At 38.1% G+C, this 25,503-nt stretch overlaps 1 protein-coding gene and 1 pseudogene across 4 annotated transcripts; both read right to left on the bottom strand.

The window, feature by feature from the left end:
• Positions 1-959: 959 nt before the first annotated feature.
• Positions 960-22,470, bottom strand: Ebag9 (estrogen receptor binding site associated antigen 9). Of its 4 annotated transcripts, none has more exons than XM_063257637.1 (7): positions 22,265-22,465; positions 13,312-13,409; positions 11,465-11,543; positions 10,474-10,632; positions 8,651-8,758; positions 5,031-5,122; positions 960-2,272 (listed from the first exon to the last, which is right to left on the bottom strand). In XM_063257637.1, the coding sequence occupies exons 2-7, from the start codon at positions 13,392-13,394 to the stop codon at positions 2,152-2,154; spliced, it is 642 nt and encodes a 213-aa protein (XP_063113707.1). In that variant the 5' UTR covers positions 13,395-13,409; positions 22,265-22,465; the 3' UTR covers positions 960-2,151. The 4 variants fall into 4 exon arrangements, with proteins under 4 accessions (XP_063113707.1, XP_003479896.1, XP_012999536.1 ...); XM_003479848.5 differs by lacking the exon at positions 22,265-22,465 and adding an exon at positions 21,722-21,903; XM_013144082.2 differs by lacking the exon at positions 22,265-22,465 and adding an exon at positions 21,478-21,700.
• Positions 22,471-25,106: 2,636 nt separating this feature from the next.
• LOC111754670 (small nucleolar RNA SNORA2/SNORA34 family) lies at positions 25,107-25,231 on the bottom strand (annotated as a pseudogene).
• Between the last annotated feature and the right edge of the window lie 272 nt (positions 25,232-25,503).

Below are 25,503 nucleotides of genomic sequence, written 5' to 3'. Positions count from 1 at the left end.
CTGATTAGAGGCAACTGCATGTCAAAAATTGAGGAATTCAGATGCAGAATTTTATATTGTTAGTCTAAACTGCAAACAAAAGGAACCAAGAGGAGTGGGAGAAATTCACACAAGGAAATGCCTAAGTAAAGAGCAACAAGTAAACTTCACACGCCTGATTACTTATCTAAAATGCACAATTCACATACCACATACTTCACTAATTTTACTTAAACTTGTCCATACTTCTTTATTTCTAATGAACTTCTAAAACTATAAATTTTTATTAAAATCAAAAAGACAAAAACAGCAACGATAGACTTAGGCATTAAAGAAAACAGTCTATAAGCATACATCCTATGTTTAACTCAGTGATTTCTCTTTATCCCCAATTTGATAGGGGAATTGTTTATATATCAACAGTGGTAAAAAAAAAAAAAATCCAGAACTGCTATCTACTTTTTCCGTAAGAAATATATATTTGTTCCCGATTCATCAAACTATATCATCTAAACATTCTTTTTAATCATCAAAATACAAACAGTCAAACAAACAAACCTTGCTCATATGAAAATCATAATCAAAATAAACTCCAATACTTTTCAAATATTGGGGAAAAGCAGTAAAAATAATTATACTAAGAGGCTAACTTTAGCCACAGAACTTAGGAATGTCTCACTGTATAATGAATTTACTAAAAAATATCACTTTAATAATTAAATATATTAGCCAGGCATGGTGGAGCGTGCCTGTAATCCCGGCACGCCAAGGGGGGTTGAAGGATCACAAGTTTGAGCCCAGCCTGGGCCACTTAGTGAGACATTGTCTCAAAATGAAAAATAAGGAAGGACTGGGGACAGAGTCCAGGGATAAGGGCTGGGGCTCAAATCCAGATCACATTAGCAATATTAGCAATGTTTGGCCTATACAGCATCTGTGATATCTTACAACTGCACAAAATGGTAACTCAAGACAGTAACTTTTTTTTTAAACACAGTAACTTTTAATAAAGTCAAAAATCTTTGAAAGTTCTGAAACTGCAGGAAATCAGGCTTAATGTAATTTGTAGAGAAAAATTAATGGGATTTTAAATTATCAAATCTGTTTTTTATCATTCCCCCCCAACCCGGCAACATGAACACAGTATTCAAATATTTCTTTAAGGCAAGCCAATCCACACAGTGAGTAACAGATGGTTATTCCTTTCTTTCTTTATAATTCAATGAATCAATAATGTTACCTTAGCCAACAACACAGGTAATCTCCATTATGTCGGATACTTAAAACCGATATAGAAATCATTTGAAAGCTTAAATTATCAGAACTGAAGGCTTTGTGTATTTGCAAGTTAATGGCTTTTGAGGGCGAGGAAGATCTAAGGTACTTCAAGGGTAACATAACATATTAAAATCTATACTGAAAAGGAAAACCTACCCCTATTAGTTCTTAAAACTCACAAGTTATAATAATGTAAAATAAATTTGTCATTTTAGCTGAATTTCAATGTTTAGACATGCTAATAAGTTACAAACATGTATATCAATGCAACCATTCAAAAAAAATGATGTAAAAAATATTTATAATAAATATTATTGCATTTCATGTCATTTTCTTGAAAACCAAAATCAAATTCTTTAACGTTTCAAACAAACAAAGCCAATTCAGATTAGAGAAAATGTATGCTAACACCAGCCTCTGACAACAAAAATAAGGAAGTAAAAGCCCTACCTACAATTTACCTACTTTAGATCAGGTGACATGAAAACAGAAGGATATTAAAATTATTTATTTTATAATTATGCACACTGAAGGAAAGGATGGTAGCAGAGTCCTTTTTCACCATAAAATTATACACATTTATTTAGCTAGAAATACTAGCTTAAGAGGTACCAGTATATTCCATTTGTAATAATTTCTTGACCGCAAACATTGTCTGATATTTGGAGCATGTTGAGGAAAACAATGCCTCATACGTCTTTTTTGTTCCTTTGAGTCTCAGTCGCTAACAGTTCAAGGTGTGGGAGAATCCTTGTGTCCTGGATGGCCTGATAAATGCATTAAAATCAAGCAGGGTGTTTGTATCCTGAAAAAACTCTTACATCCATATAATGTTACGTGGATTGTGGAGCTCAGATTTCTCCTACTGGCACTATGACATTGGAAGCACATTTGTTATGAAAGTTTTACACCGATTTTGTTTTGTTCCTTCTTCATTAGCCTCTGTGCTTCCTTTTCCATTTTCTTCCTTTGTTGTTCTGCTGCTCTCTTTTCTCTGTCTGCTATTTTCTGTTGCCTGAAAAGAAACATGCTTATTACCTTTTAGAAAATACCACACAGGTAAAATGGTGAAAAAGTTCCAGGAAGACATAATAATGTCTTTTTATTATCAAGAAGTAAGTATTTAAAGTCTTACATCTTCTCACTGGTTTGAAAATTTCAGACTTTGAAACACAGCATTCCTGTGAATCCTTAGAACTTAACCTACCAAACAGAGGAGGTATTGTCTCTACTGTACAAATACATAAAGTCAGGTATCTAAAGGCTTTGTGATTCGCCTAAAAGCACACTGTTTTACCTTTCCTTCAGATTACTTCCACTTAAACACTATTTCCATGCACCACAGCGTTTTCTTTGGGGGTGGGGAGAATACCATTATTAAAGGCTTGATATTGAGGGTTAAACTTCCTATTATAAATAGTTAAAACAATCAACTAAAAGATGTTAAGAACACAGTTGTGCATAAGACACTCGGAAACTTAAGACAGCTTCCACCGACAAGCTAGAAATCTCCTTACGGGTTACCATCTGACCAGACCTACTGAGCGTTAGAGTGTGGTGACTTCCTAACCCCACTCTCGGGACACGCTGTCTTCTTCTTAGCTCTGCCATAACTCCACCGGTCCGGACCACAGCCTCCCTACCCTTAGTGATATGAGCGGGGCAGGACTGCAGGGTCGAAACAGAAGAGAGGAGAAGGCATGGAAGTTGGCCCTAAATCTGAATCTTTGTGGTGTGAGAAAATAATTTTAAAAACACCTTTTAGAAAATATCACACAGGTAAAATGGTGAAAAAGTTGAGTGAGAAGTAAGGTCACATCCGGGAATGTGATAAGAAACACCACGTGGCACGCGGCGCATGCAGTGGCCTACGGGGCAGCATTCGTATGAGTTAGAACTTAGTGTGAAGAGCATGGTTCTCAATCAAATATAAATGAGTACTCAGCTATGTATGATGACCAAAATTTTAAACCAGTACAAAAACTGATTTTTGGCACCATTTTGACTTTTGCCATCAATTCTCTAACTTTCTAAAGAACAAAAGAAAATTGAGTTTTTAACTAGCTCTGCCTATCTGGAGGAGAAGCTCCACACAAAAAAACCCTAGAACTTTAGTAGCACAAAAGGAGACAAAAAACAAACAAACAAACTATAAAAGATTGGCTAGGTTATAAACAAAGTAATCAAGCTTTGACCTGGTTAGTAGCTGAAATACAAACTCAGCAACAAATGTTCCTGAACAAGAACAACTTTAGATTTCACTGAAGACAATATTTATGTATGTATTTGTCCAGATCTATGCCTCTCCTTGCTGAGGTCCTAGAATCTGCTACCTTTAAAAATACCAGTGATAGTGCGGGAGTATTTATAGTGGCAACCGGAAGGAGAGAGTAAGGTGACACAAACACGGCTGTGCTTCAGCCACGCTCAGCGCTACTCTGGGACGTGAATCACGGATGGAAGCTTCCTTATCCGTGGTCTGTGCCTGCTCAGGAGGAAGTGTGTCGGTGGGTGACTAACAATGTCACTCTCCCAAGATGTTTTAATGTAAATTTTTTTTTTTCATTTTTGTTTTTTTAGGGAGCAAAAGAATAGGACAAAAGAGAAGGTTTTGGTACACTTGGTGTTAAGATATTTGAAAGCTAATGGTGTAAACTTTATGGTATTGTCATTGAGATTATTAACTTAAAATAAACAACTCTTTCCTTCCTTTGTCCTTGAGGCTAATGACACTAATACTCACTAAATGCCCAAAATTTTCTAAAACACTGACTTCTGTATCTATGATTTTTTTAAAAAAGTGTGTCCTTTTTTTGATGTTCCTTGAATATAAATGCAGTTCATAATTTTTAACAAGAATTAAATATTACAAATTCTCACAACTTTACTTACTTTCAAAACAAAACAAAAAGTTGAAACAGGAAAAAATTAAAAGAAAAAAAAAATCACCTATAATTTCCAGCTACTTAACTGCACCCTCTGCTGGCTGTTAAAAACAATGATAATTTACCAACAAAGACAAAAAAGCAAAATACAAAAAGGAAAAACAGATAAAATAATTAATTTTCTATACAATCACCTTACTTTTACAATATAAAAAATCATATCACATTTTTAAAAATGCATAAATAACTTAAGACATACAAATGTGAGTTTTCATCAGTAATCATAGTGACAAGCTCTTCAAGATAAATTTTCTCTTTACTTTGACCTAACGTATAAATAGCAAGAACTAAGTTCATTGCTCACAAAAACAGAGAAAGAACCATCAATGAAAATGAACTTTAAAACCTGCAGAGTAACATTTACCTCTCTGAGGCTTATGACTTGCTTCACGGGGCTTTCACATACATCGATTAAGATGTACGTAGAGATGTAAAGAGTTATACTACTTTTCATTCAAATATGCAGTGATGGGCACTATACTAAACAATGAGAAAATGGAACAAAATTATAGCTGCTTCCCTAGAATACACAGTAGAGTGACAGCTCCCTTCCATAGGATGTATCATGACTTACATATGTGTAACATGATTTTGCATGCCATCCATAAGGTTATTATTTTTTATTCTGACAATGTTTTATTCTTAGTCATATAAATCAGCATATGCAGCCTCAGAAACAGAACAAGTCCCAGTATCTACGGAAATGATGACCTTTCACCTGACAAATAAAGAATAACATTTGGCAGAGCCGCCCTCCTTGACCTTAAACTCAGCAGGAAACAAAGCTCGTTCTTCTGTCAGGTGACGAGGTAAACATCACTCACATACCTCAGGACTTCTTCTGCCTGCCAGGCCGCGTCTTCCTCTTCTTCCCAAGCGTTGGTATTTTCTTGCCAGGTATCCAAGTCACCCAACTCAGACTATAATGAAAAACAAAGCAAAAGTGAGAGAGCAGAACCTTCCTTTCTCCACAAAGCAGGCAAGAATACCTTTAAAAACACAACTGAGCACCCCTCGCTCTCCTTGGGTTTCTCAACTTCCCTGCTATGTCCAATACAGGCAATACCGATCTGGCTCCTGGTGTACCTAGAACTGCAGTTTCCCGAATAATGCATGACTTACCGTCCTGGGCAAGTCCACCTTTCCCCTCACATTTTATGGGCGTATGCTTTTATATTTAATTTCTATTTTTGCTTATTTAGTTTGGAACAGACAAGAATACATTTTTCTCCCCGTGTCTCCTTTCAGAAGAGGACAGGGACAGAGAAGTGGAGAAAAAGAGACTGACTGGTCCCAGACCTAACTAGGAATGCTTGACTGCAATGCGCACTGAGAAGTTCCCAAAGCGGCACCCTTCTCCTCAGTTGAGCACGTGTAACTTGCATATCTTCAATGGTACTTCCAGTCTCCCCCCCAGGCAGGGCAAGTCTGCTAAGCTTATCTGTGTTGGAGTATTATTTCTCCTTCATGCTTCCTTCTCCCTGTCCTAGATACCTCATCATCAGGTTGGTCAATGTCTTTCACTGTTTCCCAAGCCAGACCTCTAAATAATCATTTTTTTCCACCCCAGAACCAATGAACATGGCCACTGTAGGACAGTCAGGTGTGAACGTAATAACTGGCACCAGTGTGTGCCCAGGCACTGTTCTGAGTACACAGCCCTCAATGTAAATGTTTAGGATTTTTCTTCCCCTGATCATATATAATAACATTCTCTTAAAAAAGTATTTCTGATAATCTCCTTTAGTATTTATTTCTAAAAGGAGGTAACTCAAGGAAAAGAGGCATTACTAAAGCAAATGAAACCAAGTATCAAAGACTGACATGTTGTAACAATTTACACTCCTGACAAGTTGGTACAAGCCTTGTTTATCTGTGTCTTTGTCAATACCGATATTGGCCTTATTTTATCTATGCTAATTTGCAAAGACTTACTTTGAATTTCTTTAATAACTAGTAAGATCAAAGTTTTCTTCATGTTACCAGGTTATCTATTCCTCATTTGTAAATTTTCCATTTATAACAGTTACCTATTTGTCCACTCAGGTGTTTGGCAGTTATGTAAATAAGAGTTCAATATAAAAAAAAGTTAAAACTACTAAGAGTATTAAAACTAAAAGAGTCACATCTTTAGTGGAGATGGCCTTCCACACAGATTTGCCTACATAAAGAATAAAAACGTCTGCCCATCAAGAATATCTAAAACAGGGGCTGGGGATTTAGCTCAGCGGCATAAGCGCCTGCCTTGCAAGCAGGCAGTCATGAGTTCGATCTCTGGTACCGATAAAAACAAAAAAGACAAAAAAAAAATCTAAAACAAATTATAAAGCCAAGAACAAATTGATAAAACATAAAAGGTAACAGAAAAGAAGTATCACTAGTATAAACGGAGCCCCTACAATACAAATAATGAATTTCAGAAGAAAAATACAAAGTTTGGTTTTAAAGAGTCTAATTATAGAATGAATGGTAAAGTATTTTTGGTATAGAGAATGACGTGAAGTTGATTACCATTTTCTCTTTTGGAATCAGAGCCCCTCCGAACGCTGTCTGCTGGTATGGAAAATAGGCTAAAATAGCACTGAACACACATACTCCATTCACCCCTGCCCAGCTCCGTAAGTGGCTCTGTGTTAACAGCTTTATGATGAGCAATATTACAACTACAGTGACAGTCTGGAGTTAAGCATTACTAATTCTGTGGGCAGGACCCAATCGCTTTACTACAAATTGTACAGGAATAAATTTTAAAACTAAGAAATATTTTAAAAGTATGATGTTTTGGAGAAGTATCTACAATGTTATTGTTGCTCACAATATCAAGTAACTGCGTAAGAGGTATTAAAGCCTGTAATTAGGTGTATGATCTTTTATTTAGTATTATACTTCCCTCAGCAGAATGCACTGTTTTGAGCTATGAACCCTGCCTTTCTGCTCTGTATTACTAGCACCTAGCACAGGGAATGCATTACTGGGAAGGGTTTTTGAGCAGTGAGTTCAAAACATGCATGAACGTGGACCTCCCAAGGAAAAGTCTCAGAAGCATCTGTGCAGTTTAAAAAACGTAAATAAGATTCATAGGACAGATAAATATGGTGATTTAAAAATATGCCCCCAAACTACTTAACTTTCCTTCCTTTAAAAAGTGTAGCTTCATCCAGCTTCCCTTCATGTGGCCTGGAATTAGTGACTGCTTTCTAATGTCAGATGACAGTGACAAAGCACCACTTGTAAGGCCGCGTCCGAAGAATGCCTTGTGTGTCACCCTGTCTCATGACCTAGCTGCTCTCTCCGGGTCTCCTGTTTTGGGAAAGCCAGCAGTTACACCACAAGGAGGTTCAACAGTCCCATGCACAGGTCCATGGCAAGGAACTGAGGCTTTGTGCCAATCACCAGCAGGAATCTGCTGGTCATGGGAGCGAGTCAACTTCCAAGATCTTGCCAGTGTGGGTCAAGCCACAGTCAAGCCCTGGGCACTCTAAGCCAAAACCACCCAATTTAGTGGCCCTGGGTTTCAGACAGATAGAAACTATGAGATGATAAATGTTTGCAGTGTTTAAAATCACTAAATTTGGGGTGGCTACACAATAAATAATAAAATTAAAGTCTGCTTAAGCTCTGGTCTGAGGAACAGTCTAGGTGTCTGTTGAGGGGCTGATTTCGTTTTGTTTTCTGGTGTTAGCAACTGAAGTCAGACTTAATAGTCCTGAGCTACCTTGGAAGCACCTTTTTGTAGCTTTACCTTTGAGACAAGATCTCCGTGAATCACTGAAATGTCTAGGCTGGGCTTAAACTCCTGGCCTTCTTGCCTCGGCCTCCACAGTGCTGGGACTGCACGCACGTGCCAGCACATCCAGCGGTGCCTGTTTGGAAAAACTCCACAGCTGACTCTGCTGTGTTCCTAAGGCTGACAACTTTGGTCTCCTTTGTTCAGTACTTTTAAGCTTTAAAGAACTTCCTTTTAAGTCAAATACACTTTAAATCAAATCATACTTTGAATGTAAAAATACTCTATGAGAGAACAAAAGTATCACTTAAAACTAACACGCTGCTGGGCTAGAGACGGAACCAGCGAGAGCACTGGCCGTGCCTGCAGGGCCTGACTTCCAGCACTGCTGGAACGGAACAACGGACAGAGAAGCACAGTCGCACTGGCTGTTAACATGAAGGTTAGTTATGTTAGGGGTTATCTTTCCCAGCTCTTACTTTTTAAATAGCACATTTTCTCTCTTTCTTGTGTACTATGAATTCCTGATCTTAGTATCTGACGTAATTTACAATCTCATAAAATGTCAGCACTGGTACAATTCCAGGCTGACTTCTTGCAAACTGCTAAACATGCTTCAAACTGCCAGAAACATAATGTTCAATTCATTTAGTTTTTTCCTTTCTTTAAAAAAAAAAGAAAACCAAACCTTTATATTACCTATACCCCGTTAAATACTTACCGATTGATGAATAAAAGGCATATCTTGTGTAGCTGCTAATCTACTGGAGAAACCTGTGCTACCATCTGGAATGCCAAAATTTAATGGCTCTCTCTTCTTAATAACAATCTGAAAGATCAGTTGAAGTAGGATTAAAGGGCTATTTTACACTAAGCTATATAAAAAGAAACAACTGACTATTGCATTTTATGATGACTTAAAATATGCATTCTTTTCAAAATGTACAATGTAAAAACAAGAACAAAAATAGTCTGTACAAAGAACCAATATTTCCAAAAAACTGTCACACAAATCAATTTCATACTTAAGAAGTGTACTGAACTTTTAGAAAAAAAAATGTATATTGTAGTTTATCATTTCTTCTTACTTTTCTTAGATCCCTAAATTCAATTAGGTACTTTTAGTTATTAAATAACTAATTTATTTTATTTATTTCTTATTTTTGAGACAGGGCTTACGTGTATAGTTTAGGGTGGCCTTATACTCAACTTTGTAGCCCAGGCTGGCCTCAAACTTGATATGATTCTCCTGCCTCAGCCTCCTGATTGCAGGGATTATAGGTGTGTGCACCACAAACAGCTAAACAACTAACTTTAAATAAATAACTGTGATATCTACAAGTAATTCTTTCATGCCACTAGTATTAGAATATTTTGCTTAATATTTTGTAATCTTTATTAAAGGTATTTCCATCATAAGTTAGAAAGACACTACACACTACTAAGATATTCTAAATTTCTACCGAAAACAGCAATACACTTCCACAACACAGGTATTCATCTACTAAGAAACTTAAAGGATATCTGAAAAGCACACAATACCTCTTAGTATTAAGAAATCTGGACAATTCAATGAAATGGAATATAAATATTATCAATCTTGGTAATGCAAAAATAAATGTATAGCTGAAATTGACTAGCACAGAGGAGGGTAAGGAACTTATTATGAAGTATGAAATAATTCCTCATTTTATAAAGTATATACATGTAAGAAATATTTTCCCTGTTTGACAGAATAACAAATGAAGCACTGTGTTTCTCTGAAATAGAGCAGGTAAAAGTAACATTATGCAAAGAAGTTGGAAGGCAGTTAAGGGTATTGTGAAATAAATCTTCACTTATCCTAGCACATCATTGGACAGTGTCTATGACTCATAAATCAACAGGTGGAAACATTATGTGTATTACAGAGATACTCTGACAAGCACTAGAAAAACCCCAACAGAAAAAGTCACTGAGTGGAAGGGACACAAGTCGGTCATGCTTCCATCTGTACTTCTATACTGTTTGATTTTTAAAAAGTACACAAGCTATTTGGATACAAAGTAAAGTACTCAGCTACTGAATTTTTCCCAGTAACTTCCTGTACCTCTAAAGAGACCCTCTGCATTCAACTCAGAAGAGATTAAATAAAGCAAGATGGTTAATGCGAACGCCAGGTTCTCAGAGCCTGCACCACGTTTATAATGGTTATAAACAATGAGATTTTCCTTCCAGTTTCCAGACATCACCAAATTGTCAACTTGTTAGAACTGTTATGTACTCAACTCAGTCTCTCACACACAGCCTGCAGCCCAGAATCTAAGATACGACTGATTTCAATCAATGCTCAGCCGTAATGTTGAAGGACGGGGGATATAATTTAATAGATCTATCTAGGCTACCTGAATATAAAAATTATGTATTATATTTAAATTATATATAGCATATAAAAATTTGTAACAAGACAAAACAAAGTAATAAACACAAATAGACTTTCTACTAAGTAATAATCATATTGGAATTTGAAGAGTTTAATCCTCAGCAGCCCCATCTCCAACCTACTTTCTGAGTCTTCCTTATAGTGGGTGTCATGTCCTTAAAGTAGTCAGGTTCCAGCTGCTCTAAGGCGTTCTGCTGCGCGGCCACATTTCCATTGCCCCCTTCTATCTTCACGCTCGTGGGAGCATCTTCATCCCAGGACGTCCACTCCTCCACATCTGTCTAAATTTAATTGATCAACAGAGTTGGCAACTATTAGAAAAATGGGCTTTCTAAAATACTACTGACTTTGGGCTGGGGATTTAGCTTAGAGGCATAAGTACCTGCCTTGCAAGCAGGTGGTCGTGAGTTCAATCCCCAGTACCAATAAAAAGAAAAAAAAAAATACTACTGACTGCAAACTTTCATTCCCAGAAAAACATACATTTCAAATCACACATCAAAACTAAATTGAAAGTTTAAAAAATACTTTTACTGTGGGTTACATGTTCTGATATATTCTATTCTCTTCTATTTTGTTCTGCACTGACCATTTTCTCAAAACTTAAAAAGCAAAACAAAAGCAAATGCTTTGGGAACTGAACTGACATTAGAACTTTAGCCCATAACTAGAGTTTCCGCCTACCTATATTGGCTGTTTGATAAAAATAGATCAAAAAACATCAATTTTCTCTGTAGCATTTTAATATAGCAACGTCTCAAAACATAATATACATAATGCTCATGAAACAAACTAGAATTATTCAGCATATACAGAGCCAACAAATCTTAATCACATGGAAATAAACAGATGCCAATCCCTGGATGATAATAAATGTTGGAATTATCTACGATTTCTAAATATAAAAGTGCTCCAAAAAGAATAGCAAACACTTGAAACCACAGGGAAAAAACAGAAAATATCAGCTGAGTCAAGATAACGATAACAACTGAAAAACGTAACAAAAATCCTGACTACAAAATTCATTTTGTCACTAATAATATGCAATCCAGTTTGAAAAATACTGTTCTGAAATACATACTGAATTTTTCAAAACAAAACAAAAAAAATTACCTGCTTAGGAACTGATGAGTAATCGACAGTAGTTGGCAATGTAATTTGATCTCCACTTAACTTCCTTCCTCTGCCAGACCTAAAACAAGCGTGAAATAATTTATTTCAAGAACTATCAAAATAAGCATGAGTAAAAAATTATGAACAGTATTTTTCAGGCTTCCAACTCATTACCGACTTTGATAATTAAGCTATACTGAAAAAGTATGAATCCAGACTTAGCGTCATTAAAGTCTTGGACAGAACCATATTGATGCTTCTTGTTGAGGCTTGGAATTACAGACAAACTAAAGAAAAATACAAAGTCACAAACAAAAAATGCATGGCTGTTTCAAATTGTACTCCTTGGAGCGCTACGTGTTCTGCAGGGAAAGCTCTGGGCATCTCTACAACACTACCCACGGTGCTTAGCTTTTCACGCTTTACTACGTTTCTTAGATTCTTGCTAAGCCCAGCTATTAACCTATTTAAAAAGTCTAAAATCACTGCTTTAAACTGATTTTTAAGGATTACGAGAAAAAAAGGATATTAATCATGGTCAACTACACTCAGTTTTTAAGAGCATGGATGGTAGAATCTATGTCAACCATGGTATTCAATGTTAGTTCTCCTGAATCTAGTGAGAATTACCTAATCTCTCAGCTTTAATAACCCCAGCTATAAAATACCAGTATTCAAACTTACTTTTGTAAGGTGACTGTAAACACATGTAAACTACCTACACAAGGCCCGCTACACAGCAAGACATTCAAGAAATGGTAGTTCAGAAACGTATAGTGAAGATAGGAAAGTCCTTAATATTTTAAAATCAAGTAAAATTTCTTATTCTAAAACCAATTCACATTGAGCAGAATTTTAGAAAGGCAAACATTTACAGTTCACATCCACTATTAACACAATGCTTCTTTTAATCTTTGTATTTCTGGCAATTAATACTCTCTTTTATCCTACTTGACCCAGTGAACTTCTGGTCATTTTTTCTCTGATGACTTCAACACTTAGTTCACCATTTTTTCTATGTCTCAAATCCTATCCTCCTGGGTAATTTCCAGGCAACCACTTAAATTTTTCACTTCTTTCTTGAATTTTCTTCTAATGATCATCTCTAGTTCATCCATGTCATAAAAATACAACTAATCCAAAACTCATCTCAAGCAGTAAGAACCTTCCATGGTAAGGAATGCTGCAGGATCTAGTGCTGAAAATGTGAAATACTCTTGAGTTAGGAGTCTGCAATGTTCAACAGATGTTGACTACCACTGGAAAACTTGAAATCTCTATGGCAGCCCTACGTGTCACAGGACACCCGGAGGCACCTGAGTGCACAAGTCCTAAGTCACGGCTCTAGGGATACAGTGATCTGATAAGACTGAAGAAACTGCAATCTACAGATAATCTACCGAGGTTAACTACCGGCTCTGGACTACCTACCTATTCTGGGATGTTCCTTCAGAAATGATCTGTTCTGTAAGGCTTCTCTGTTAAAGTTCTTAAAATAAATGTAACATTCATATGCGAGTTTAGACAGATACTTATGCCTAACTTCACATAGCCACCTTAGTATATTCCAATAATGAAACAATGCATAAAAACTGTGGGAAGACTGTAATAAAAATCAGCTTTGTTTATTTTTGAAATTCTGCAGTATTTAGCATGTCATTTGAAAACACAAAAATGAACTTTTACCTTCTAAATCTGAACTAGAGAAAAAAAAATTTCAAAACTATTTATGACTAAATATTATAATCAGGAACTTAAACAGTATGTCTTTTGCCTTTTTTGAAGTTTTGAAAGAACCTAGAACCAATGAGGAAATAAAATTTCAGCTTGCAATAAAACTTACTTACCTGCATATTAACCTCTTCAGAAATGAGAACACTGTTGCCAGGCAGGTACAAACTTTAAATAACCGAAACTGAGTGATGGCCATGATGGGAATCAAAACCTGTGGAAAGGCACACAAAGATCAATGCGTCAGACTGCTTTCATAAGCCGTATTTTTGTTCTTAAGTAAAACTCAAAAGTCCTTATGCAACTGAAAAAATCACATTTTTATTTTTCTCTATAAATCACAACCAGTTACTTTTTAGAAAATGCAAATCATGGCAAAAACTAGATTTTAAAGCATTTTCAGTAGTTGTGAGGAGTAAACTCTTTTCATTCTAAGTGGTTTTTGAAAATTGCTTATATTATCTAATAAAAACAATTTTTAAAAATCAAAACAGTATAAAATAAGTCTTTTTATACATTTTGAAGTCTGAATCTTATGAAAACAGCACTGTTCAAAGTACTTAGACCTTCTTAATCTATAGCTAGATTTTACTATACCCATTTCATAGATAGGAAAATTGACGTAAGTCAACTTGTTCAAAGTCACATAACTAACAAGTTTAAAGCAACCACAAAGTTTATTGAACTCCAGTGACTCACAAATCTGGGGGCTCTATTCAATGAAATACTGACACCTGGACGTACTCTTAATGGTCAAATAATACCCTCTCGTAGGATGTGGCCACAATCAATTAGCTAACAAAGGGGATGAAAAGCTACTCAACAGAACAGGCAGCAGAAAACAGGAGAAAACAGCAGAAAACAGGAGAAAAACAGGAGAAAACAGCAGAAAACAGAATGGAGGCCAGATGTCACATTCAAAAGTCAATTGTGATTCACTGTATTAGTACACTGGAAAAAAACATGCTAAGCATCTCAGTATAAAGAAAACAACTTTGACGAATTCAGTATCTATTCTTGATAAAAACAGAAGGGAACTTTCTCAGTCTGACCAAGAACAATGAAAACCGTCTAGTACCTCCATTAAGATCATGAATGTGACACAAACGCCTTTGCTTTTACCACTTCTGCTCAACACTGGAGGGCAGGTTCTGACCAACAATTAAGCAAAACAAAGGAAAATAAATGCAGATTGGAAAGGAAGAAGTAAAACTGCTTGCCCATGTGTAAAATTCAGTGCAGTGTACAATCAATTGCATTTTGATAGGTTAACAACAATCAAAAACTGAAACACAAAGTTGAGCCTCAAAAATAGGATAGCCAAGCATAAATCCAATCTTATGAAATCTAACGGAAGATGTGTATGCTGAAAACTACCAAATATTGATGAGAAAAATGTAAAAGACCTGTATTCCCTTAAAAAGACTTTTACAGGGCTAGAACACTCAATACTGTTACAATATTAAGCCTCCTGAGTTGAGCTATAGATTCAATACAACTGCCACCAAAACCTCAGCAGGCTTACTTTCTAAAACTTGAGGGGTTAACCTAAAACTAATGGAAATGCAAAGAACATACATACCAAAACACTAAAAGAGAACGAAGCAGATGGGCTAACACTGCCTGATTTCAAGACTTGTTATTAAGCCACAGTAATCAAAGCCATGTACTATTTGAGTGAATATATACAATTAGATTAAAGGGAAGTACAAAAATAGACCCACACTCATAAGAACAACTTAAACTGACAAACATGCATATACAGCTCAGAAAAAGTGATAGTCTTTTCCAACAAACATTGCTGGAAAAACTGGGATCAACATGTAAACAACAACAAAAAACTTCAATCATATCTCACAGCAGCCGCAAAAGGTAATTCAAAATAGCTACTACATACAATGTAAAATTTGAAACTTTACCACTTCTTAAAAAAGAAGAAAACCGACATGACCCTGGGTTAGGAAAAAATAATTTTATTTTTACGTAAGTATATTAAATGATGGCCAGCATCAGTAAGCATCATTAAAATGCAAATTAAAGCCACAGTTACAAACTATTACACACTTACTAGAAAGGATCAAACTAAAAATAATGGTCACACCAAATACCGGCAAGCATGCAGAGCAGTTAGAACTACTATACATCTGGGAATGTAAAATGGTACAATCACTTTGGAAAACAGTTAATTTCTTACAAAGTTAAATAAACGTCTACCACATTACCTGGGCATTCTACTCCTCAGAATCTACCCAAAATAAATGAAAGCATGCAGCCATCCAAACAGCTTCAGAATGCAAATAAGCAAATGTGCATCAAAAGGTGAATGGGTAAACAAACTGTGATGAATACAGATATATACACTGGAATGGTACTCAGTAATAAAAGAAATGAACTATTGTTACAAGGAATAGCACAGATGTAACTCACAGTAATTATACGGAATGAAAGAAGCAGGACTTCCTATATGATTCTGTATTTTAAAGACCTATAGAAAATGTAAACAAATACATAGTGACAAAGCAGAGTGGTTTCTTGGGATGGGGAACGCGGATGTGGAAAGGAAGGCTTACTAAGGAATATGAGAAAACTTCTGGAGATAATAGATACGCACATAAAGACAAAATTTTTAGTTCATTTTCTGTAGGACTCTTGGATGCCAGACAAGAGCTCTAACCAAGCCTGTTTTTAATTCTGAGACAGACAGCGTCTTGCTATGTCTTTCAGGCAAGTCTGCAACTTGCCATGCTTATGTCCCCGTTGCTCCAATATCTGGGATCCTAGGCTTGTGCCACCCCAAGAAGCAGTACACCTACATTTTTAAAGTGATGCTAATTTCACAGGTATCTATGTAGCCATCAAAACTAAACTACATGGAGACACTTTTGAACATTGTGTAGCTTAAGTCAGAAAAAATTCCAGGGGCGGGGGATTAAAAACAAAAAAGAAAACAATTCCAGGGTCAGGGCTTTAGCTCAGTATCACAAGCACCTGCCTGGCAAGCACAAGGTCATGAGTTCAATGCCTGGTACCAAAAAAAAAATTTCTGATTCTGACTCAAATTCTGAAAGAAGTCTTGTATACCATCAATAGGTTGTGCTGATTAGAAACCTTTTTAGAGACCTAATTTCCATGGGGAAAGTAACAAATATTAGTAACAAATGTATTTCCAAACTTCTCTAGGATCACAACTCTGATTTCACAATAGCCATTTCAATACCCTATAAGAGCTACTTCCCAGCAAGCATTCTTGTTAATCCTTTACATGTAACAGCTCATTTAATGTTCTTAACACCCCGTGAAGGATGTGAGGAAAGTATTATCTAATCCTTATCTCAGGTGAGAGAACCAAGGTCCAGAGGAGTTAAGAAAGCTGCCCAACGACATGGAGCTGTTAAGTTTCAGAAGGGGCTTTGAACCCAGGGAATCCATTCCAGCATCTGAGTCCTTAAAGAGCATACTCAAAATACCTCCGATGATTAAGAGACATATTTTTATATAAAACAAGTGGTACAGGAATTAAGAACTAAAGACATAGTAATGATATGAATAAAAAGATTCTCAAAAATGTTAAAACAGGTATAATTTTGCTAACCTTTTAAATTTGTTCACGTTTCCACCTTTTTTCACACATTTCAGTCACCAATATCATATTATAGTATATACTACTTTAGTGTCACTAGGTATGATCGAAATATACAGAGAAAATTTAAAGAAAGCAGAGAACATTATTGCTGTTAATCTTCCTCAAAATCCTCCCCCCCTCGGGGCTGGGGATTTAGTTCAGCGGCATAAGCGCCTGCCTTGCAAGCAGGCAGTCATGAGTTCGATCCCCGGTACTAATAAAAAAAGAAAAAGACCGAAAAAAAAAAAAAATTCTCCCCTCTTCGCTCGCCCTGGGCCCAGCACTCCTGTCACTTTGTGAAGCATCCCTGAAGTCCTCTCTGTGTCCTTACAGATGTGACAAACACTTCGGTGGGGGCTGCCGAGTGACAGCAGCACACAGGCGGGCTCCCAAGAACACAGTGCACAGCGTGTTCTCACTCTTACTCACTGGACCTGGCACTGCGTGACTCTGGCTGTTCTCCAAAGTCAAAACGACACTGAAAATAAAACATTTTAATTAATTGAGAGAACTGAGGCAGCCTCAACAGTGCGACCAGCAGTCCGACCAGTTCCTCCTCAGAAATGACAAGAATGGTAGGATGCGTGGGCTCAAAGTGACGGTGCTCCAGGGTTTAATAGCAATGTAACTTTTACTGTAATAAATTTTTAAAAAGTTAAACATTCACTATACTTTTCAATCACCTTGTATATTTATTTTAAAATTCCCTAAAATGAATTTTGGCAAAGTTAAAGTTGCATATATTAAGTAATCATGAATTCTCCCTTTCAGTCAAGAAGGAAAAAGAAAAGAAAATACAGTAATCCACGAGAGATGGTCATTTTTCCAATTTAGGAGGTAGAACGGAACATAAACTTACAAAAAATCACACGGGGATACACACACTCACAGGAGTGTTTCTAAAAAAGGATTTCAAGTTTTAGCCTTTTTTCTTTTACTTGTCCAAGGAGGAAAATTACTGAATCATGACTTCTGGGTTGGAATAATTTGATAATACATTGTCCAATTTCTAAATTTTCTAAATGAGGAAACAAAATACACTGACGTTAACTGAGCTGCCGAAAGTGAAGAAACTAGTAATGAGGTGACGACTAAAATTCATTGGTCTCCCAGCCCATGAACACCTTTAGAAAAACAAATTGGTTAATAGTACATAAAGCAGTGATTCCTAAAAGCTAAAAAGGGCACTGAAAAATGTGACACTAACTTTTTTTTCAAAACAGAAAAGCTAAATATATGGAGTTGCATTCTATACGTATTTACTAAAACCCAACTTAATAACTATCAGGTAACTTTCACTAAACAGTTATGCATTCCTTCTCAAGATTTAAATGCTAATTAGTTTTTTTAAAAATTACTATGTGTGCAAGATAAGCAATAACTTTTATAAACATAACAAAGATTTAAAGTTGATCTGGAAGCCAGGCGTGGTGGCACACAAGTAATTCCAGCACTCAGGAGGCTGAAGCAGGAGGATCATGCAAGTTTGACGCCAGTCTGAACTATGTAGTGAGACCCTGTCTCATAAAACCAAGAAAAAAAAATAGATAGATAGATAGATAGATAGATCTGGATAAATATAGTGTCACTCTACTAACAACATGCTGTTTTAAAATAATTACATGGGAATTAAAGCAGAACAAAATTCTTTTTCCCTCAACTTAACTTACATTAAGTGGATTAAAAATTAAACAGCAAAAAACAGTGATTACCTCTGGAGAAAGGGTATGGAAACATTAGGAAACTAAGATCTGTATACCTTGGTCCCGATGTAATAACATCATATATCCTACTATACAAACTGTACTACCTCAAAATAAAAGTTCAAATACACACAAAACCAAAAAACGGAAAACATAATTAATTCTCCAGATACTTGGTAGTGATTGTTCTGTAGAGTCACTGCCGCCAGTTCCCTCCTAAAGCCCCAAAGTACAGCTGGTCATTTCTTTTTCCAGGGTTGACAAGCACTTATAGATTACTGTATTAAAAATGTAACAGTAGAGTTTCCAAGGGTTCCTTAGCAGTGCTCATGCATTTCTGTACGTCTGGAAGTGTGTGTCCCCTAAGCTGAGTAACTTACTAAACACCTTTGCCTAGAGGTGGTGTCCTGCTTGAAAAGGTGACCAGGAGAAATTATGAACTGTGCTGTTCAAGTAATTTAAATACTGCTGTCAAATGCATCCCCAGTCAGTCGTTTACTCAGGTTCAAAGAATGTAGCAACACCAACTCCTTCTCAGTTTATTCCCAAACTGCTTAAAAGACATTATTCAATTTCCCAGTATTATCCATATGCTTTCCTAGTTCCACTGCAATCTGACTAGAATAAACTTTTATGTCTTGCTGAATTAACGTAAAGTCTGCTTACCTCCAGTCTCTTTCTCTCACTGAGAACCTTGCATTTTAGACTTTGCACCATGCTATTTTATATGGCTTACTGCCCTGCAGTCTTCCTCTTACGGACTGGGACTGTATTTACCTGCCTGCCACCTTCTGCTAAGTAGTAAAACCAGAATGAAACATTTGATTGCTTTGTTATGTGTAGAGTTAAGATGGTAATTTACATAAGAGCTTTATTTCAAGCTGATTTGTCAAGAATACAACCTCAACCAAGAGAAAAGGAAATGTACCCAAATGAAAATTTAGCATAAATTTTCATAAAATTATTTTAAAAAGAGACTTGCAGCACGTGACTCATGGGGGGAAAGGGAAAAGACACTCTAGCAGAACACTCAGAAAGAAAATGGCAGTATTTAGGGAATGGAGGTAGGACCATCCCAGGATATACAGGTATGAAAAACTCGGAACAAACTTCACTTAGAGCCTTGGAAACCAAAGCCATGGTTACCAAGTAACCAAGGTTGGTTGTTGTTATTATGCAGTAAGTGTTTGTCAACATGAAGGACTCCAACAGCAACTGGAAATAAAGATCAGTTTTTTCCAAAAGAAAAACAAAACCAAGTTAGGCACGGTGGTGTATACCTATAATCTCAGCATTTTGTGAGGCTGAGGCAGGAGGATCCAAGTGTGATCTCAACCTGGTCAAGCAACTTGGCAACTTAGCAAGACAGCCTCCAAAAAAGGACGGGGTGGTGTTAGGAATGTAGCTTAGGGTGAAGGCCTTGGACCCAATTCCCAGCACCTCAAAATGAAAAAGAAAAGAGACTACTACTGACTACAGAACAGAATTACCTCCCTACAAATTAAGAATATGTTCATTCTGCAGAAAATTCGAGTTGGGATTAAGAAACAGGCGCCATTACTGGCCATTTCATAAACCAAAAATCAGGTTGCTTAGGCCACAAAACCATCTTAGGAGAACAACACCACTGTCCTCATTTCACAGCACTGACGCGCAGATAAGCAAGGATTCCCACACTGCCACCCCTAGTGACTTGGCTTCAAACCTTCATGGATTTAATTCAAAAGAGAAGAAGACCTCACTAATAATGAACTTTTTGTAGTTTAGTAAAGAGATGATAATTTTCAAGGTAAAATTCCTAACCAGCTACAACAAAAGGGGCAAAGACAATCAACCTGCCTATCAAGAAACACTTTCCATGTTAACACTTACATTGATCTGCAGACATTCTTCTTCTTCAGAGCCCACATGCATGTTCCAATTCAATAAAATGAATATATATTAGCAATTATGTTACAGACACCACACTAGATTTCCAGGAAACATCCTCAAACCAGCACAGTGAACCTCCTTAACCGACTAAATATCGTAAGTTTGTATATATACTAATTCCTCACCAAATGCAAGTGACTTCGGGGGTCAGGACCCAACCAGTGTTGCTCAGTTTAGTATTTCTAGGTCTTATCTAATGCCTGGGACAGAGTACTTATTGCACCTATGCTCAAAACATTTTTGGAATGAAGGGAAATTAACATCCCCTGAGCATTTACTTCAGGACTTAGGTTTTATCACTTCACTTTAAACCCAAGAAAAGCCAAGAAGTCACTATGCCCATTTAACAGATGAAGCTGACTGATGATTGAGTCACACAGATTCGTTCATCCAGGATTCAGACACTGACCTTAAACCCAAGCTCTCACATGTTATTGCACCTCAGAAACCTTTTAATTTATACACATCGTCCAGTATTTTTGAAATGCCCTATGGATCACCAATTTGATAAGTATGTATCTAAGGTTTACTCTTTGGATACTTTAAAGTACTTTTTTAGAAATTCGCAATACTAAAGTACTAGTTGCAAAATTACAGTTTTCTTTATAGTTTCTAGGAAAATACAGAAACTTGAAATAAAGTTCAGGACTGTGAAGCAATCCGCTTTCAGGGATTTTGAGAAATGATATCTCTAAGATATGAACAGGAACAGGGCCCAGCTATGTCAATATACAAAGATTTTTCTACATTTTAAAAAATAACAATCCATTAGAAACGGCGATTAAAGATATCCTTTTGTAATTTTCAGGAAACTGCTCAAGATCCTATAAAGGAGGATCTAGAATCTGTATCAGTTCAAATTGGTACACACTTGAGCAAATGTGCGCTGCGTTTCTCAAACTGTGCTGCTGAAATTTTTCACATCAACACTTGAAAAACCATATAATCTTGTAGACTATCTTCCCATTAAATCGGTAACTCTCTGAAGTGGGTTAAAGATCACAAAGCCCAAACCTAACATTTACCTGGATTTTCTCCCAAACATGAAAATCAAAAGTGCAACAGCAGCAAGTGGAAAGCAGCACAATCAGGAGAATTTGAGAGCCTGGCTATAATACGTTAACATTTTTCTTTTTCCGTCTGGGGACCTCAGACTGTTACCGAGTCGGGGAAGGTCTCCTGGACGAGTAAACTCTGAGTTTCGTAACCAAAACTGTTTGATTTCAGACTACCCACTTCAAATGGGTTGAGGGGGAAAAAAAATCATACCCACTGCACGGACGAGCGCGGCGCCCGGAGCGTTTCCGCCCCATCCTGCGCCGGCGCGGCGTCACGTGAGCGGGCCGAGCCGCAGGAGGTGGGCGCCTCTTGGGGTACTTGGGTTCGGGGGTCGCCGCAGGGGCGCGAGGCCGCAGGGGGGCGAAGACGTAGTGTCCCTGCCGCGGAGCCAGGGGGACGGGGACAGCCGGGCTGGACCGCGCAGGTGCCCGCAGGCCCGGTTCCCCAGCGTGAGCGCGCTGTGGCGAGGGCTCCTCGTCGACCCCGCGCGGGTCGCGCTCTGCTCACCCCAGGTCACCGTGACCCGGAAACAGTACCCGAGCGGCGGCTGTGCGTGGGGTAGGCCGGTCGGGAGAGGGGGCGACGAGGACAGCAAGAGAGCGGGCAGTGCGGGCAGGGCGCAGGGCTGCAGCAAGGGCAGACAGTAGCCACAGCGGCGGCAGAGACCAGGGCCGGATCGGGGCCGGGCCGGGGTCGGGGCGGGAGTGGGGAGAGGAGGCCCCTCGCGGGCGCGCGCAAGCCGAACACACTCACCTGCCCCTCCCCCTCCCGCCCGGAGGAGACTCTGAGCTGCCGTGGGCCGCGCGCGCTCACGAGGCACGCGCGCGCTGCCGGCCTCTTCCTCGAGCTCGCGCTCCGCGAGTTTAGTCCCAGGCCCGCTCATTCAAAGCCGGGGGCGCGCTCCGTCGCGGGCGCAGCGCTGCTGCCAAGGCCATCCCCTCTTCTGGGAGCCCTCCCCGGCTCCTCCCTCAGCCCCTCCTCGGCTCCACCCACTTCGTCTCCAGGAAAGGAGTTCTGCAAGCGGCAGCTCCTCAGCATTCGTGCTCCGCCCCAGGTTTCATCTGGTCCAATGGGATGGGGGGCTGAGGGCCTGGCGTCAGGACTAGGAACCAATGAACGCTAAGGGGCGGGGCCATCGGAGGCCAGCACGCAGACTTCAGTCTGGATGGTTTTTTGACACCGTTGCAAACCGTTCTAGGTTTTTTCCGTCTTGGAGAGGCGGGGCATGTGCCAGATTATCCTAAGTCATTACTATGTAGTGTTTCTTCTCCAATCAAGACCTTTTGTAGTCCACTCACAGAACCCTCTGCCAGATGAGACCAAGAAACAACAGAGTCTGAATCGCAAAAATGAGGGACATCCTCCAGTCACAGTGTTTTGCACATGAGGAGAGCAGGTCACAGTCTTTCCACCAACCCATGAATACTAAATTCTACTTCAGTGATGATAACATCTTCCCCCAATTTGTACTGAATTTCTTGTAACCAGAATTTAAAATTACCACTAAGTCCTCCACAGACTTTGAATCTCTCTTTGGAGTGGGTCTCTTTGGAGGCCGATTCTTTTCATCTTGTACGCTATTAAAAGGCTACAGCCCTTTGCTGTTGTGGTCAAGAGAACCTCAGAAAACTTGCAAAATATTGGTGAAAGAAGGCAAATATATATATATGATCAAAGGATGAAAACAGTGTACAAATTGTTCCTCAACCAATCTCTCTCTTTTCTCTCCTCCCCCCACCAAAAACTTATGCAAGTCCACTGATCCAACACCACCTCAATTTTGCAGCAATCTGGTCCCTTCTCATTGCAATCAGCCTCACATATCTTTCAAATTTCCCCAAATCCAAGACTCCTGACATAAATATATTTTCAAGTTGTGCCCTTGAAGACATTTTTTTCTTCAAAATTTTGAGTATGCTTTAAGATACTGTCTTTTTTTATTTTTTATTTTTCCTTATTAAATTTGTCATTGGCAAGTAAAACAAAACAAAGACGTATATACCTTTGTAGAAACCACTTAATATTTGTTTGCCAACATGATCACACAGAAAACAACAAAGCTTGCTACACATTGGCAATTTAAAATCTAGTAATATCTACAAAAGATGATTTTTAAGTCATCTTTCTTTGTTGAGTGGTAACCTGAAAATTGGGAACCAAAGATGTCAATAATTTGGGCTTGTGCTTGGGGACTCCCTTTGGAGAATGTGTAGTTTTAAGTCTTGTCCTCTGCCCAAGGCTTATGTATTGATTCTCAAGTGGGGAACAAAAGAGATCAAATGGAGTATATAAGAGATTTCTTTCTGAATTACCTTCATTCTGTGGAGTGTAGTTATTTTACCTACCCCATGTACCAACTACTTAATGCACTTTAAAGTTCAGATCAGTTTTTACCCAATTGGCAGCTGATTTATTGAGATTCTCAGCTTTCGACCCACTTCCTTCTTCTACCCCAAAATGGTTTTTGCTGTTCTGAGTTCCCCAGCTGGTGCCCAGTTCTTGTCTTGTCAACTGAGCTGCCTGAAAGGTTAGAGGAGACCTTGGAAATGCACTATCTACTTTGGGGTCATCCCCAAGCCAGTTCTCTGGCATTTTACCAGAGGATGGGCATTTTCCTTCAATTTTAGGCCTGCTGTTCAGACTTGGACTTTAATGGCTTTTTTTAAATGACCAGCTCTTCATGGTTCAATACAGATTGTAAAGTCACATTCATTTCTTGATCAAACAAAACAAGCCTCTGCAGCTCAGGCAGTTTTGAATGGATACATTTTCTGTGATATATTTTCTGATAATTTTAATGAATTTTATTGTTTTTATTTTAAAGAGAATAACACAAAACAATGGGAAAGATACTGGATTTTTTTTTTTACATTTTTTTTTTTGTGTCTTTTTCATTTTTTATTGGTACCAGGGATCGAACTCAGGACCGCCTGCTTGCAAGGCAGGTACTTATGCCGCTGAGCTAAATCCCCAGCCCCCAAGATACTGGATTTTAAAAACAAGGAAATCAACCATGGTTATTGTAATGCACATTGTTATCTTGTAAATAACTGCTCAGACCCCCAGGCACAGGCACACAAAGTCAATCAAACAGCACAAGCACTAAGTTGTTTCTTTACTTTAGTTGCCATCATCTGAGAAATTTCAAGTGCATCTACTTTCCTCTATGTGTATGTCTCCTTGTTCTGGGTGAGACATAGATATGCAAAATTAATTAAACGATATAAGCACTAAATTGTCTATATACTTCAGTTAGTATCATCTCAAACTTCAGGTGTGTGACTTTAATTTATTTTGTGTCTATGCTTTCTAGACTTGTTGTGGGTGGACTGGAGGTCTGAGACTGCACCCTGCTCCATCACCTTGACCTTTTCCTCGGTTCCTCCAAATCAGTGAGTTGCTGAATCCTGGGAGTTTCCTGCATTGGCTAACCGTCCTGCAGTGCAGGGAACTGGGCCAGACACCTGAGTTCCGCCCATTGATCAGAGATTCCCAGGGTGGCGGAGAGATGTTGGTCGGGTGCTCATCAGTGCTCCTCCATGGTTGTGGCTTGCACTCCTCCAGGCCCACATGGCTGACTTTCCAGTGTGGGGCAAGTTGTTTCTTTCTAATGAATTGGCCAATACATTTCTAAAGTTGTGGAACAGCCAACAGATCACATTAGGATCCTGCTTAAAACCAACAGCTTCAGAAAAACTGCTGGTCTTGATTCAGGGCCATTTTATTGCTTTTTAGTGAAGAATTTTACTTGCTTTCAAAATAGTAAACTTCTATATTCTGGAAAATTAAATCATTTTTGATATCCAAACTCACCATTTAATAATCAAGGTCAACTGCTTAATAAAGAAGCCAAACAATCTGAAGCAGTGTTTTTATCTTTATGCTACGAAGTTTAAGGTTAATATTCCATGAAGAATTTACATTTTTCTTCATAATTATTACTATAATCAGCACTTATCTTTAGATCTTAGTACAAGAAGGCCTAAGATTTA

The sequence above is a fragment of the Cavia porcellus genome, unplaced genomic scaffold (assembly GCF_034190915.1).
Source record: "Cavia porcellus strain 051 isolate PalLab524CR breed Dunkin Hartley unplaced genomic scaffold, mCavPor4.1 scaffold_10, whole genome shotgun sequence".
NCBI lineage: Eukaryota > Metazoa > Chordata > Mammalia > Rodentia > Caviidae > Cavia > Cavia porcellus.
The sequence above is the reverse complement of the archived record's forward strand: the minus strand, read 5'-3'. Positions and strand labels throughout refer to the sequence as shown.